Consider the following 17255-nt stretch of genomic DNA (forward strand, 5'->3'; position numbering starts at 1 on the left):
AAGAAGTTACACAGTACAGTACCAGGTGGTTCACTTCTTTGTGTTTTTAATAAACTTGGAAAATAAATAACACAAATCAGTCTAAAGTCCTATTCAATATTTTAACATGAGGGAGGGGGAGGCTTGGATCAATGCAGATGTCTTTTCCATACCATACGATTTTTAATGTTATAGAACTTTAAAAGAATTTCTAGTGTGCAAATCCAAGTTGTAACCAAGTTGGCCCATGCCAACTTTAAAACAAAATGATGCCAAGACTTCATCTTCCAAAGCTGCTGTCTCCCCGGGGGAGGGGGCAGGGCTAATCGCTATACTCCAGACATCAGTTGTAATTCCAGGAGAATTCATGCTCCAATCTTGATGTTGGTAACTGTATCTAGAATGAAAGCGAATTAGGGTGAAATTGCCCTTATAGCACAGTCCTGAATGGGAAGCTCAAGGGTGGCCTCAGGCCTGTGTTTGTTTGTTTTTATACTAGGCTAGAATCAAAGCCCATTTTATATCACAATAAAATGGGCGCTAGAAGGGATGTCGCTCCCCCAGGGCGACTCAGAAAGCATTCTGTGTGGGCGGGGAGGCAGGCAGAAGACAGGCATGGACCGGGCTGTTGGGGTAGCGGTTCTGGGGCAGCCTAGTGGGGACGAACTCACTGTGGGCAGGCTCCTCGCACATCTTCGTGGGCAGCGGCGGCTTGAAGGAGGAGAGCAGTGGATCGGGTGGCCATTTTGTCCCAGGCTGGCTGCGAGGACCGCGTGCTGCGATGGGGCTGGAGCGGCGCAGTAGCGGCGGCCAGAAGGAGGTGAGGAGTGGATCGGGCAGCCATTGTGTCCTGGGCTGGAAGCGAGGGCCGCGTGCTGCAGTGGTGCGGGAGCGGCGCGGAGCTGCGGGGTAGTGGCGGCTTGAAGAAGGCCACCAGTGGACCGGGCAGCCATTTTGTCCCGGGCTTGCTGCGAGGTCCGCGTGCTGCGCTGGCGCCGGAGCGTTGCGGCGGGGAAGGTCTGCCATGCGCGGCAATGTAGAGGCCGGGCAGCGATGTTTTGGAGCAGCTGGGTGGTGGCCTCGTGGTCTGGGCGGCCATGTTGCCACGTGCTGGTTGGGCGCGGCGGCAGCAAAGTAGGCGGAGAGGCCAGTCAGCGTGAAAGGTCCCCTGTAGGTCTGGGAGAGGGCTGGGGATGGCGGAAGCGGCGAGCGTGGTGGGTGGCCAGGGCGAAGATGTTTGAGAGCGCGGGGAGGTTGGTGGGTGGTGTCAGCAGCATCGGCGATGGGCAGCAATGGGGAAAGTGGGCAGTTGGGGAAGGGCAGTCACTGGGTGGAGGGAAACAGCTGTTTCCCGAGCCCAGCGGAGTGGGGCGAGCCTCCTCCCTGGCAGTCATCTGGCTAGGATGGCAGCTCGGGAGGACTGGAGAGTTCTCGGTGCGGCGTTCGGGAGACGGGCCAAGTGGCCAATAGGGAGGCGCCCTCGAGTGCCACTTGGAGGAGCTCCTCCGAGTTTTTATCCCGGACTCCTCCCCGACAGCCCTTACTCAATTATTTAGTCTGCGGCGCCCCGCACCGCGGGACGGTTTAAAGATACCATTTACAAAAAATATTCCCGCATCAGTGATGGGCACAGGATGTGTTTAAGACAGAACAGAACTGAAATTCTCAGCTGTCTCTGTTTAAGCCCCTAGTTCCAGCATGGACAGTGATGGACTAAGATGAATTATTTAAAGCAATTTACTTCCCCCCAACTGACAAAGAAAACTAATTTTGACCAACTTGACTTTTAATGTCTTCTGCAAATATAACCTTCACTGTGCCCTTGGGACTGCAATGGCCTAAGGAGGAGGGTAACTGGAGCCAGACTCCGCACCAGTCCAGCCACTTACACCAGCAGCAATTAACAATAGCCTTTGGCAGTGGCCTCTGCCCTACCCTCTGCCCCAAACAGCTGCTGCTATCACCTAGTAGCCAAGCTACAGGCAGCAGCTCAGTTCAAATTCTTGCTTCCATGGTTTCAGTGGCTGTTCTTACATCTATGCCTCTATCATTCGTTTACAGTCTCTGTGGACTGTAACATTTGCTTTGTAGCATGCTTATTGGCCCAAACATCGGAAAAAGGAATAGTTCTCTTACAGATGTTTTATGGCAGGCGTTGCCAAGGAATTGCCTTTAGCATGCTCTAAAAAATAGACAACTCTGCAAATGGATTTTGACAAAGTAAAAGTTACTTCTCTGAAAGGAGAACTGCTAAAAAGTGTGGCCATTTGACTGACAGCTAAAAGGACTACAGGAAAAATCTGCTTGTCTGAAGGTATAATGTTGTGAAATACAATTGTGTTAAAATGACCATGTGCAAAGAAGATGGGATAGAATTATAAGTCAGCCATCCTGCATGGCTCACAATTAATGCAGAATCCTGATAAAATAATTATCATGTACACATGAATACAAGCAGTGCAAATTCGGCCATAGCCGAGGTAGGATGCTGTGGATACTATAAGAGTCTGGCAGGTTGTGTTGGCTCAATTCCCAAACTGAATTTACTTAAAGAAATGGGAATCTAAAAAAACTAAGTTCAAAGTTCCCTTCTCTAAGTAAAGTGGATTTAGGCAGAATAGCAGTAAATATGTTTCTTCCAACTGCATATCTCACTATTTGGTTTATTCAATTATATCCATGATAGTTGAATCAGACAAATATGCCAGCTGTGCAAAAAAAATACTTGAGCTGGCACCTCAGACAATCCACTGTTTTGTCTCACCCCAGTCTGCATAAAAGTGAGTACTAGGCTAGCCTTACTGACCACGAAAATGATGCAAGACTGTGAATGAGATATGGCCCAATAATTTAGGGGAGTTCAATCCTTGACCACCCTCGAGGAAGGGCGCCAAAATAGTAGTCAACTGGCTCTTGGCTGTGAGGTATTAGCAAGCTTTTTCATGGCTAAAGTCTTATTGTTCTGCTGGAACCTTCCCGCCACTTTTGATACAGAGAGGGAATTAGAGGCCCATTGGCTGGACTCTCACAGTTGCTAGGGTCAGTAAGGGCAACCACTTGCCCTCTTGATCCCTGCCTGTCTTGGTTACCCAAAATGAGTGACAAGCGGATAGAAGCCCCTCTGGGAGAGATTGTCAACCTCTCCACTTACAAGGGAGTTTCCAGAGATGCTAAAAGGAGGCAGTGATTCACCCAGCACTGAAAAAAAACATTGCTAGATCTACAGGATCTGGCCAGCTACCGCCTGGTTTCACATCTTGCATTCCTAGGAAAGGTAGTTGAAAGGGCCGCAGGGGACCAGTTCCTGGCATACATGGAGGAAACTTTGATGCTTGATCCATACCAGTTGAGCTTCCATCCTGGCCACGGGGTGGAGATGGTGCTGGTCTTGGAGGACCGACATCCAGCCTGTGCTTAGGCAGCTGCACTGGTTACCAGTTATTGCCTGGATCAAGTTCAAGGTTTTGGTTCTGACCTTTAAGGTCATAACTGGGCTTGGGCCCTGCCTATCTGAGGGACTGCTTATCTGCTTATGCCCCCCCCCCCCGCAGGGCTCTTTGCTCTGCAAGTAGTAATCTGTTAGTGATCCCTGGCCCCAGAGAGGTACGCCTGGCCTCAACCCAAGCCAGGGCCTTTTTGGTCCTGGCCCTGACCTGGTAGAATGAGCTCTTGGGAGAGCTGAGGGCCCGAGTTCCACAGGGCGAGTAGAACAGAGCTCTTCCACCACGTCTCTGGTTGAGGCCGGACTGTTTAAGAGCTTTGCACTCCCCCCACCCAAGCTTTGCTTTATCATTGATTGAACCCCTTTGTGGATAGCTGTGAAGGGAGTGGAAGGATTTTCTTTCTGCCACCTGGAGGTTTATGGTTTTAAGGATTGGGGATTTTATGTAATCTGACTTGAGTCCCTCAAAGGAGGAAGGTAGACTATGTGACATAGATGCAGTATATTAATCTAAAGGAGGCAACTTTTTAATTTCAAATATCAACCTGGTCTGCAATATCTACCTGTGACAAAGTTGGAGCACTAGCAAACAATTGGGTCAGCAGAAGACATTAGGCTGCAATTGCATGGAGTCAGGAGGCAAAGATGGACATAAGTCACAGCCCTTCCACTGTCTCCAGTGCTACTCCCAACATTGTAGAACAGCCTTTCTCAACCTTTTTACCATTGAGAAAACCCAGAAACATTCTTCAGGCTTTTAGAAACCCCAGAAGTGGCACAATCATGCAGAATATGGTTAGGAAACATAGCTGTATACATTCACACCAGGACCCTTCCCTTTCTCACCTCCTCCAGGCCCATCATTGTTCATGGACGAGGGTCAACACGACTATATAAGGTTATATCACCTGATAAATATTTAACAAATTAAAAAAATATATACAACTAATTCCCACCCATCCCACTCATTCAGGAAACCCTTCCAGGGCTGTCAAGGAACCCCAGGGCTTCATGAAACCCTGCTGTAGTGGCTGGAATTAGTGGAGTCTTGAGCCCTTGGATTAGTCACACATTAGCAGACAATGCACAAGCTAAGCAACACTTTTTTTTGTATGGTACTATAGAAAGGCCATTCCAGAGAAGGGCAACCCACATGTTATGGGGAAAGTGCACAGTAAACAATTACCCAACATTCTCCTTGACATAAGCCATTAAACCTATAATTTGAAGCACATTTTAACCAGGAGATAAAATCCACTGGTTTCAGTAGGATTTACTTCCAAGTAAGTATGGTTAGGATCACAACAAAACAATCCCCCGTACAAAGACAGGAACCACAGGTAGAGCATGCTTTTTTAACCATAGGAGACATTGATAGAAAACCTGGAACTCAACTAACTATTGATCCAGTTTCTAATATACCTTCTGTAAATATAATTTATGGGGCATTAAAATAAAGCATCAAGAATTCCCAGTCCAATCCAAAATCCCATGGCAATTTAGAATAAGCTTTCCCCTCTCATTCTGAACAGAGGGTGCCATATTTGAACAGTCTTCAGTATCAGCAGCTCTGGAGAAAACATGGATTATATTCCAGTATGACTTTTCAAAAGGAATGTCTATCTCAGACATAGAAGAATAGAAAGAGTTTACAAGTAGATGCCACACAGAAGAGTGAAAACAATGATTCAAGTAATTAGATAAATACAGATAGAATATTCAAAAACATTATCACATACAAGAAAATATTCCACTGGCTGTGTGCAGCTAGGGAATTTTGCTTGCTCTAGAACTGAACTAGTGGTGAAATGAGAAATCACTATGGTAAACTGTGAAATAGGATCCATTTATTCCATGATTACACCAACTGGACTTTTGCTGGAGAACAGTTCTAATCCTTACTCTAATCCTTCATGGGAGAGACTGGACACAGGAAGATGCCTTCTGGTTCATCATGATCCTTATTGTCTGCTCAGATTGGTGATAGCTCCAAGGCAGAAGTCCTTCACATCACCTGATTTCAGTCTCTGACATATTTAGTTAAAAGGATCACATGATTTCTGATTTTTTAAACTAAAGATGCCAGGGACTGATCCTGTGACATTCTGCTTGATAAATGCTCTACCACAGACCCACGACGTCTCCCTAATCAGACAGAGCGACCACACCCACGCAGCCTTAAATCATCTTTCAGGATGGGGCAGAGCAAGAACACTTAAGTTCTATCCTGAGCTTCTGGAGAAAGTAAAGCTACATGTAACAAGTTCTTTGCTTTTATGCCAGGGCTCACAGCATACTCTTGAGACATAACTTCGTTTTGTATACTACAGTGAGCTGAGACATACTAAATGTGGCTGTGTCTTTAATATACTTTTAGTAACTCAAACTATTACTTATAAAGGTGGCCTAAAAACTTGAAGCCAATATTGCATGCCTAGCTAGAAAGATCTCTTAGCAGGCTGCCCATTTGAATCCACTTGTTGTACAATACACGAAAACCAGTTGGGTGGATTAGGATTCCGCTTGAACAAATGGAAAGAAAACGTATATGCTGTCTCACTTGATCCACTGAATAGACTCTTTCCAGTAAAAAGAACTCTGATGAGGCAAAACTGCTTCAGCAATGGTTAGAAACTGGAGTTGAGACATTTGGCAGAGAAAGTAACAGTGTGGTTGAAGCAGAAACATAAGAGTGCAAGTCAACTATACACTTCTAAAGATTTTTTAAAAACCCAAACTTTGTTTATCTTATTAATTTTTCTGGCTAACAGCTTGCCCCCCTTTTGCCTTTCCCTGTTTATAGGTTTGCAATGAGACTGGGTAATTAGGTTCTTCTTCTGCATGAATAGTCACCAAAAGGTATCACTTCCTTGTCTCAGGTGGCTCAAATCTGAATTTCAACGATGTCCACCAGTCCCAAAGAAAAGGTTGAATCTGTATTTGACAAAGTTAAGGAGTGCACACTAAGTGGCCTTCGAGAAAGAGAATCTTGTCCAGAGAGGTTTCAAGTGTGCTCAGAGAGAGTCCAATTGACTTGTTTCCTGTTCTCTGCAGTATGTTTTGCCCATAGGAAGCTAATGTTCAATTATCTTTGGGTCTCTGGAAGCTACTCCTATTCAAGAGAAAGCAAGAGCAATCCCTCCTTCCCTTCCACAGGCTACAGCAAACACTGATCCATTGTGCTTTCTTCTACCACCCTGCTCATCAGTCACATCTAAAACTGTTTTCTCTTAAGTCAGAACAACTGCTGTTACAGATCTAAGAAATACTTTGTACTGTGGGGAAAGTTGATAAGATTATTACACTTTGAAAACTAACTAGTTATTGTCCAACAAAGCCATCCAGGGTAGAGAAAATGGCAAAAACCTGGGCTCCCGTGTTCCACAAAAACCTGTAGTTTCCCCCCTTTAAAAAAATAATAATAATCAACTTCCTTGGCATTGCTCCATATTGTTCTGCTTTGACCTCCATACCTTACCACACACAATTATCTGCATTGACTTCCATGAATTTCATAAGGTTGAATTTTTTTGTAAAGAGTTGTAGAATTATTCACCCATAGAGAGCAGCCTTTACCAAAGTATTGGAGATCAGAATTTTCATGAAACCGATCAGGCAATAAACTATCATTTTAGATCTTGTGAAATAGAAGGAAATACATGTTCATGGAAATCAGACAAGCCCAGCTACTAAGACCTTTGACATACCAACAATCCCTTCCCTCAAGTTATGAAAATAGGCTTCAATAGGTCAGCTTTCTGCATTCCCAATATTCTAATTCAGGTTCAAAGCTGTAGTCAAAGTCAAATGAAGTGTGAGAAATATGCAAAAGCCTTTCTTCCCTCTTCACAATAAGAATTCCCCCATTTCCAAGGATTTATTGAATGTTCCAGGTGTGTGTGTTGTAGAAAATACCCTGAATAGAACACTGTACAAATCTATCATCAGAATTATTGCTGTACAAGCAGCCAGACTGCCACCTGCATGGAATATGCTTTTACATGCACAGATTCACAGTGTAAAGCTTATGAGCTCATCAACACAGGTGCTACTGTTTTTTTCAGCTATTTCTGAATCCGGACTCGACCAAGAAATATATCAAAGCAAACTCTCATTCTAAGGCTAACTTGCTAGAGTTTTTGCCCATCAAAACATAGCCCTTCTGAGAAAGAAAGGTTAGGAAAGAAAACCTACATTGGTTTGACTGACCAGGGCAGTTCCAGGATAATGTAATTTCAAGATAATCTAATGTGACTCCTGTGGCTGTCGTTGTACAGCTAAATACATGTATTTTGCATATTAAGTAGGCCAGGGGTAGTCAACCTGTGGTCCTCCAGATGTTCATGGACTGCAATTCCCATGAGCAAATGCTGGCAGGGGCTCATGGGAATTGTAGTCCATGAACATCTGGAGGACCACAGGTTGACTATCCCTGAAGTAGGCAGTAAGCGCTTTTATAAGAAAGCACCATTTTAGGATAAAACTTATGAAAGTGCTTTCAATAAGTGAGGAATGCACACACTGTAATGGAAAAATTAAAGAAAGTTTAATAATACTTTTTCCTAGTTTAATCTATATAAACTATATCCCATTACTTTTAAATATGTGACAATGAACTATAAACTGCCACATAACGTGAGGAAAACACAGCTGAATACATACTCAAGACAACTAGTGGTGTTCTCAGTTTATTCTTACATGAGAGTGCCATCTCATTTCCTTAAGATGATATTTCTTGGGGGTTCTATACCCTTTTTCAGTTCATAACAAAATTAAGTGCAACTAAAAAGAGCAAATGCTTCCACAGAAAAGTACCTAAGTGCCTGTACATTCTCAGGTCACGCTACAAATTTCTCACTTTACCAATGATTCTCATATAAATGGTCAATTTGTCCTCACTATTTTAATACCATGCTTTTAGATATAAAGGAAGCATTTGCCATCTTCTGAATGCAATTCAATGCGCACCAGAGATGCTGATTCTCACATTTGCTGCTGCGGACCAACTTCAAGCATTCCTGGTGGAAGCACTGGTCTTGGACCCATTCCAGTCCGGTTTCTAGCATGAGCATGGGTGGAAATGGTGTTAGTCTGCCTCCCAGATACCTCAGGAGGTAGTTGGACTGAGGCAGTTAAGCACTACCTGTGTTAGTAGATCTCATGGCAGTGTTTGACAGGTTGATCATGAGTTTTTGGCTTTTTGCCTTGCCGACATGGGGATACAGGGGTTGGCCTTGCAGTGATCTCTTTCCCCAAGACCAGGGACAGAGGGTATCCATCAGGGAAGGAGCAACTGCACCGCTGTCCACTCCCTTGTGGAGTGCCACAGGGCATGATTCTCTCCCCAAGATTATTCAACTCTTGTGCAACTGGTCGAGAAATACGGGCTTGGATGCCACCAGTGTGCTGATGACATCCAGCTCTATCTGCTGATGGGTGGCTGACTAGATACACCCCAAAATTCATCAGTGAGATGTCTGGAGGCCGTGGCAGGATGGCTCAGGCAAGGCCATCTAAAACGCAGCCCCTTAAAGATGGAGGTCCTGTGGCTGGAGAAGAAGGGGACAGAAGAGGAAACATGCCTCCTCTGCCTTAAAAGAGTGCAATTAACAGCTCCCTGCACAAGAGCCTGGGGGTTACCTTTGATGCCTCCTTATAAATAGAGGCGGTTACGAATGTAGCTCATCAGGCATTTTCCGATCTGTGCCAGGCAAAGATAACAGCATCCCATTTGGCCCCAGTGATCCATGCAGTGGTCTTTCCAGGCTGGATAACTGTAACTCACTCTACAAGCCAGGCTACCCTTGGCCCTGCCCTGGAAATTACAGAATGCAGTCCTGAGGGAGACCTCATGTATTGACTACAGGTAGAGTTCCAGATCAGATTCAAGATTCTGGTATTGACCTTTAAGGCCCTGCATACTTGAGGGACCACCTCTCCCAGTATGTTCCTGGACAGCATTGTACTTGGCTAACTGCAATTTGTTGGTATTACCTGGGTTTAAAAACACAGCTGACCTCGAAATGGTGGAATCAGTTGCCTATGCACTTGGCCACAACCTGGGGGATGAGTTGTCTATTGAAATCCAGACTTATTTTAGACCATTTAGACAGTTAGCCCAATGAAATGGATGGTATTAATAGTATAGGAGGAGAGATGTTTTTAATTATATTATTATTACTGCAAACTGTCCCAAGCCCGCTTGCCTTGAAGGGCAGTATAGAAATCAAATAAATAAAATAACTGGGGCATGAAAACTTCAACTGATCTTCAGAAGCATATCCATATGTGTAATTTTATACCATATTAAAAGTTAAGTAGCTATGCAAAACTATTTTAGCTAGACTGCATAGTTTCAAGCACTCTAGCCGTGCTTGCAAAACTGGTTAACAATTAACATTTATAAAGAAAACCAATTATGTGCCGAGGATTAAGAGTTTTCCAAATTGCATTATTTCAACATCCATTCACTCACATAAGAAAATTAAGTTACTGATGGCAGTATTGCAAACAGAACAACAAAGCTTATGTCTGATAGAATTTTTTTATTATTATTGGACAGATGAACTAAAAGAAGCCAACAATATGATTATATGCCAACAGCCATCTCTCTAGCATGGGTGGTGATGGACTGCCTGGCCCTTCCATCTATCTCCAGTTCCTCCTCCTCAACACAAAATAAATGATTGCTGCTAGTATCACTGATTTTAGACTCCAAATTTTCTGCTGTGTTTGTCCTGAATTTGTGTCTGGGAAAGGAGGAGCCAGGAGGTCAACCGGAGGAACTAGGAGCCATAAGCAAAATAGGTTTCTGGATGCTCTTTCAAGGTTCACATGTTGGGACCAGGTAGACTGAGAACCACATCCTTCAAGTGCGCTGGAAGCCTTACTGATACTCTAGTTAAACTGAAACACACTTCTTCCCACTGAAAGCCACTCAAGGGCTAGATGCAGAAGGTCTGAGGAGAGGGGGAGAAGAGGGAAAGGGGGTAGGTTAAGTAAAATGAAAAGATAAATCCCAAGCCCCCCCAAACCCAACAAACTAGCTGCATCTTAAGCCACTTTATAAGTAAAAGTTACTTCTTATAACATCTTAAAAATGGCTGTACCACCATCCTAGAGAGACAGACAGAAATGGGGCTTTCACACAAGACCAAACAAAACAAAAAAAGGGGGGGGGGAGAGAAAAGAGTGGGCAGACAAAAAAAAAAAAACCCAAAGCAGTGGCCCAACTCAAAAATGTGGTTCTTCTCTAAAAACAGCACTCATCATCCATCTCTTAGGGAAGAGAAAGAAAATAGGGAGCAGGAGACAATAAAATAGAACTGGTGCAACTTCTCGCCAAGGATGATGCATTTAACAAAAGCTCCATACAGTCCCATACGTCTACATGTCCTGTGGTGGCAGCATAATTGCTTAAACTGTCATGGCTGTGTATGTCTGTATATATATACATATGCACATATACATACACATACACACAGAGAATATAGAGTATTTTTTAAAAAAATGTTAGCATTAGTTTTGCTCCTGATGGGAAGACTCATCTCTCCTTCACATGGTTCTGTGCTCCTGCGCTGCTGCCACTACTGCTGCCACTACTGCCGTTGCCACTCCCGTTGCTGCTGCTTCCACTGCTGGTACAGAGGACCTCTGTGAGATCATCCATGATGGTGGTTTCTTTAGGGTCCACCAGATTGAACTCCCTGATGAATAGGATGAAGTGTGTGTAGAGTGTGTTCAAGTGTCCATGTAGCTCCAGTGCCAAAGTTTCCTTGAAGTGTGAGGAATAGATGTGGGCCAACACATGGAACAAGTATTTGCAGATCTTCTTTACTAGGGACTCAAAGGAATTGGGAAATTCTTTACCTGCCAGGAAAAGAGAAAAAAATGTCATATTCATTGGAGCCCTTGCTCCTCTTTCATGCAACAGCCTTGGTGGATTAGAGCAAAAGGGTCCACATAGCCCTTTGAATCCCTTCCCCACAATGACCACGCAAATGCTTCTAGGAAACCTGTAAAGCTGGGCAGAAAGACAACCCCTCCCTCTTATTGACTCCACTGGAAACTGGTTTTCAGAAGTACACTTTCTGTGAACAAGAAGATTCTAACAGCTGTTGATATTTATTTAATTTATACCATGTACCCTTTCCCACAGGGGACATGGGGCAGTTTACAACAAATACAATACATACAAATAAATAGAAAAACTGATTTAAACATCAACTTATTAAGCCAATCTCAAAGCATTAAATAACTGGCCAGCGGGAGTTCAGGCAGGGCCTTGATCTCTTCAGGGAGCTCATTCCAGGTGGAGGCCAGGATAGAAAAACTCTGGCCCTTGTTGAGGACTGGTGTGTTTGTTTGGGGCCAGGGATCACCAGCCAGTTGGCGGTAACAGAGTGTAATGCTCTTTTGAGGGTATGGGTGGAAAGACGGTCTCTCAGGTATTTTGAGCCCAGACTGCGTATACAAGATTAACTCTTGTCTGTTCACCTTATATATACCTATACCTGATTCCAACCTAACCATTTCCCCTCACAGTTAAATAAAAACGAACATTATTTTAGAATTACAATCAGCCTCTCAGGTACCACTGTCAAACAAGGGCAAAGGGAAGGATTTTAGTATCTTCCCTCAGTTCCCTAGGCTGGGTCAGCTACTAACAATATACATTCAAATGACTGGGTGGGACAGCCAGGGGTAAAAAAGGAAAAATAAGATGCTCAGAAAAGAAAGAAGATAAAAGAAAACTTTGTGAGGAAGGGAGAAATTGTCATAACAGGCTTGCAAAAATATTTAAATAATTACTGGTTTTAGACCCCAAACAAACAAAAGTTTACTCATGCTACTCTGCATTATTTCTTCTAAACAGTATAGAATATATACATACAAAAATGCAGGAAGTTTATCAAAGCCCCCCTCCCCTCCCTGCCCACACACACTTTACTTGTTAAATGAGACAATTTCCTTCTGGTATTAAAAAGTACCGTATTTTGTAGGAAAGACATCTTCATCTGTCACTAGCTTCTGTACTGAACTCATGACAAAATCAACATACTGAGGGGCAGTGCACTTTATCTTCTTTCCCCGCTCATCATACCAGTAGTATTGTCTGTGGAGAAAACAGACAGCAGTGACATTTGGATCTTTAACTTCACATAGCTCAAACCTGTTCAAGGAAGCACAGACACAGGCCATCTTAGTTCGCCACGCTGATTCCAGAGTCTAAGTCTTATGATGCTGCAGGTGTCTCATTGTCAAACTACAACTGGCTTGCAGCAGCCTCAAGCTAAGGATGCTGTGGCAATAAATGCCAAATTATCACATGGATCACAAAAGGCATTTGTCTGGCCATGTTCAAGGAAACCTGCCAAAAAGGACTTTAGGCAGCAGCTATTTGAATGGCTTGGCAAGCACAGCCTTGCTGCTGTCTGCCTAATTCATGCAGCATCTCAAGAGGGTAATGCACAATTCACATCACAAAATGTTGTTTTAGCCATAATATTACTACAACTGACGGTCAAGCTTTTTGCAAGTCAATCACCATAAAAGATTTTATTGTAGACCTGAAGGTTTAATGTAAGGCAAAACAGACACCAACTCTGAGGCTTAGATTTATGGGAACCATTACATGACCAAAGTACAAACTAGTGGCTTCTACAAGGCCCTTTACTGTAACTGTTTTGTTTCTTCAAGCATTAACAATTAACAAGTTGGTAATATTCAGAATCTTTAATTCCAGATACCACTGGAAATGAATCAATCATATACATCCCACATTGAATTGTATTATCCCTGAAAAATCTATTTACTTAATATAAAACAATGTTTGTTCAAGGTTTTAGTTCAATCATCTCTTATTTCAACAACAATTCAGTGTGGCTGAGTTCTGCAATTCACCTCATTCTATCTTTAATCATGCACAGTTGGAACGCTCTTTCCCATATTCACATGTAAGATGGAAGACCACTGTACTTTTATTATTATTATTATTATTATTATTATTATTATTATTATTATTATTATTATTATTATTATTATTATTTATTTCCCGCCACTCCCAAGTGGCTCATGGCGGGTTACAGTGTCTTAAAACCCCATTAAAACTCCCATTAAAAGACTTAAACACCATCACAGCATGGCGGTGCAATAATAAAATCCCCTTCCTACCCCCCTTCCTAAAAAAGGGGGGGCGGAGGAGAAGGAGGTCATGCAGTTAAATGATCATGCAATTAAAGCTGCCAAATTTTGATTTGCAACAAGGTGTTGATGTCAGCCAATGAAAGTCCACAAGATGCTAACACTTCATGTAATAGCATCAGCTGTCAAGAGATGGCACCATAATACCAGACATTTTAGCAGCTCAGTCAAGAACCTGAGGAATGTCTTTCACAGCTTTTTTGTTGTTGCTGTCAAGCTGTAGCCAATTTATGGCAATCCCTCAGCTCACAGCATCAAATAATTACTAGCAGACAGGAGCAACAGAGCATACAGTAAACAATGTTGTTCATTAGTAATGCTAACTATTTGCACAGCGAAAAGTGTTGTGTCAGTGGTCAAGGGAAGAAAATCAATTGTCACAGACTTCATGATATTCTCAGCAACTGTACCCAACCCGCATTCGTATCACAGCAATCTCACTATTGTGCAATAACTTCCCCTCATCTGTTCATATGGACAAATGCTCCTTGACTGAGCTCGAAATTATTACCCTTTAGGTTCCCGGGTCTTCATGGCTGGGCCTGTTCTACAAAAAGGTATGTTTGGTGTTCTTTCCATACTAAAAAGCAGGGCACAAGTTTCCAATAAAATTTAACACAAATAGTTACAGATTATAAAGATATTCTAATATTAAGACACAATCTAAACACTTGGTGTACAGCACGCAAACACTGACACTAAACACCAAGTACAATATTATATTGACATTAACAATTTCAGAAGTTTTTGTGTTGAAGAAGCATTACCTATCAATGGCAGGGAGAACCTTTCCATGTGTGGACGTATATAGATGATATGTGTCCAAGATCCAAGGCACTACTGCCTAAATAAAAATGTAGCACCAATATCCCTGTATTGGAGGTGACAAGTTGAAGCATACACATAATTTGATTATGATGCCAGACAATATGAAATGAAAAAGTGAAGTCTTTGGTCTTTAAACAGCACAACTATTTAAAAATGAACATCATCAATCCAACTGAACAGCAGTGGAACGTCTCCAAATTTAGACTGCTGGGAGAGAATGAGCTGCTCTGTGAGTCACTGAGGAAGCCATAAAACAAGACTGGGCTACACTTTTCAAAAGGGCAAGGTTTCCTTCCTAACTTCAAACATATTGCTTCTCTTGCATAATTGTTTAGAGTCCAGACAGGGAGCTGACATTCCTCAGGCAAGTAACTTTTTGAAGAGGATTAAGGAGGAATTATTCTATCTATTGATAATCTGAGATGGCATCACATAGTTTATTTTCTAAGTAATCATAGTGAGCTTGAACACCCTAACATGACTACCTTGATACATGTTTAAAGCAAGGAACTACCCAGCCTAAAAACATTAATGGGACAGAGGTGATGAAATAGGATGAAAGTCATTCACGTGGTGCACTTTCATCGATGACATAAAGCAGAACATGCCTGAAAATGAATTACAAAATACAAAGTTTAAGGAGGAACAGAGGAACAAAAGAGATACGTCCAGATGATTTCTCTCTAAAGTTTCATCTGTCTATTTATTCAACCATTCCAGGTGTGAGGTCTTGATGGGCTACAATCTCAGTCTCTGGATTTAAATCTGGACAGTTCGGTTTTACTTGGGTCTTGGGAGCTGTCCATGTCTAGAAACCAAACTTATCTTTCTCCTGGCCTTGTAAGTCAGAGCCCCCTATCAGAACAGATGGGCTACATTCTTCTGAAAGGCCTTCTCTGTGGAAGCATTCCTTACCAGGTTGCCCCTCTGAGTTCTTTCTCATTACCTCTGCCTTATTATCCAAATTCAACCTACATTTATAGCACTCACCTTCATTGCTACCGGGCTCAAAGTAACTCTTCATCAAAATCAACTGTACTAGAACTGTACATGCACAAAGTGCAATGTTTTATTTCCAACATTCTGATGGCATTGAGATGACAATGTTTTCATTCAGATGTTTCTCTTGCAATAGAAACAGTACTTTGAACAATCACCTTCTGAAGCAGAGAAAGCCTGAGGTACTTGCTTATCCTGCTATTTCAAGATTTTAATTATTTGTGCTTTTACACAGGAAAATAGTCACACAGAAAAGAGATCAAGTTCCAGAAGAACACACTGTAAGAGTGCAAGATGCCTTCTGGTCAGGCAATGTAATAGGAATGTTACAAAGTTATGTACACCTTATGAAAGGCACACACTGTGCACCCAGTCCACAACATCAGCATCCTCTGTGCAATTTCAAAATGGCCACTAATGGCTACCAAGTCCTCTCCTCAAGCAATATCTACATCAGCTTTCCTGGCACTCATCATTGAGGCTTGGAAATAAGATAACCAGGCAGGCAACAGGTAGAACTAGAAACAGGAAAGAAGCACAACCTATTACTGCAACAGTAGTGATTTGTTAACAAGGGTAGCTGTTCCTTCTTAACTGAAGAAAATATAAACCATCGGCATGTGGACTGCCCAAGCTGAACATGATAACAGACAAATGTGAATGTGTGCTTCAATCCCCATGTATTTTGCTTTTGCTTGTCCAGAAGTAGCTAGCTAGGCAGAAAAGTCTCTACCCCGACCCCTGGTATGGAAGAATACAAGGAAGATATTAGCCAAGAGAAGCTGTCAGGCCCTGATATCAAACAAAACAAAGTGGCAGTTGGGACAGTTGATTGTTCAACCTCCTTGGGCGCACAGGAAATACAGCTATTGTGCTTTGCTCAATGATAACATTTTAACTGCACTGAACCAAGATGCTGTCTATTTCCTGTTATTCCTAAACAGCTGCAACTTTACTGAGTTTTTTTTTTTTTTGAGAAAGGGTGGAATAAAAATCAAAGCATAAAATTTCCAGAATAACTGAAAGAATTATATGGAAACATTCAAGCCTAGTGATGGTTTTGCCCTTAATCAGTACCTGATAAAATGATATAAAGTTGTTCTAATACTTTCCCTTCCGGGATCTTTGTTTTGACTATGTTACCCCTTTTCTAGTCTATAAGCTGGTTTCGGTTTATACGGTATTAATTAATTCATTTGATTTTCAGGGTAAAAAAAAATTGCATGCAATCTGCCATACTGATAGTCATTTAAACCAATGTGAAATAGTATAAAAAACACTGGACTTTCATCAATGAGATTGGTTCAAATCTCTACTCAGCTATGAGGCTCACTGAGTTACCACCGCCCCCCCCCCACCCAAAGTCACCATCCTGCTACCTAACAGTGTTATTTGGATCTCAAACTCCTCCAAGGATCTCATGGCAGCATGCATGGATATTGACAAGTGTGTGATTGCACACTTTATCTAGCCATATGTAACATATGGCCTGCAGGTAATGAAATTGATGCATTTTTGTGGACTAAAATAAGTACAACTCTGACTGAGTGTAGAACTGCATACATAAAAGTGTATTTCCATACAATATGGCAATACTTGAAGTGTTCCTTAGCAATAGCTATTCAAACACAGCCACCTAACTATGGCTGCTATCTTGGCAGCCTTTCCTTTAACCTTGGAAGTCTCCTAAAGTACAATGGCCCATTGTTATAGCCACAAAATAAATACATTCTCTAGGGGGCTCCCATGTTAGAATTCTACTGCATGAAAGGAAATGGTGAGGAAAGCTAAAAGACAACAATGA

General features: G+C 42.5%; 1 protein-coding gene across 3 annotated transcripts in view; it reads right to left on the bottom strand.

Moving 5' to 3' along the window:
• Positions 1-9946: 9946 nt before the first annotated feature.
• The window catches only part of MOB2 (MOB kinase activator 2), a 127672-nt gene continuing 120363 nt past the window's right edge, over positions 9947-17255 (bottom strand). For all 3 annotated transcript variants that reach the window (XM_077321478.1, XM_077321477.1, XM_077321476.1), the window contains exons 4-5: positions 12412-12536; positions 9947-11290 (exon numbers count right to left, since the gene is read on the bottom strand). In XM_077321478.1, the coding sequence (XP_077177593.1) occupies positions 10965-11290; positions 12412-12536 (451 nt within the window). In that variant the 3' untranslated portion in view covers positions 9947-10964. The remainder of the gene's footprint in view (positions 11291-12411; positions 12537-17255) is intronic.

The sequence above is a fragment of the Paroedura picta genome, chromosome 2, assembly GCF_049243985.1.
Source record: "Paroedura picta isolate Pp20150507F chromosome 2, Ppicta_v3.0, whole genome shotgun sequence".
In the NCBI taxonomy this organism is placed as follows: domain Eukaryota; kingdom Metazoa; phylum Chordata; class Lepidosauria; order Squamata; family Gekkonidae; genus Paroedura; species Paroedura picta.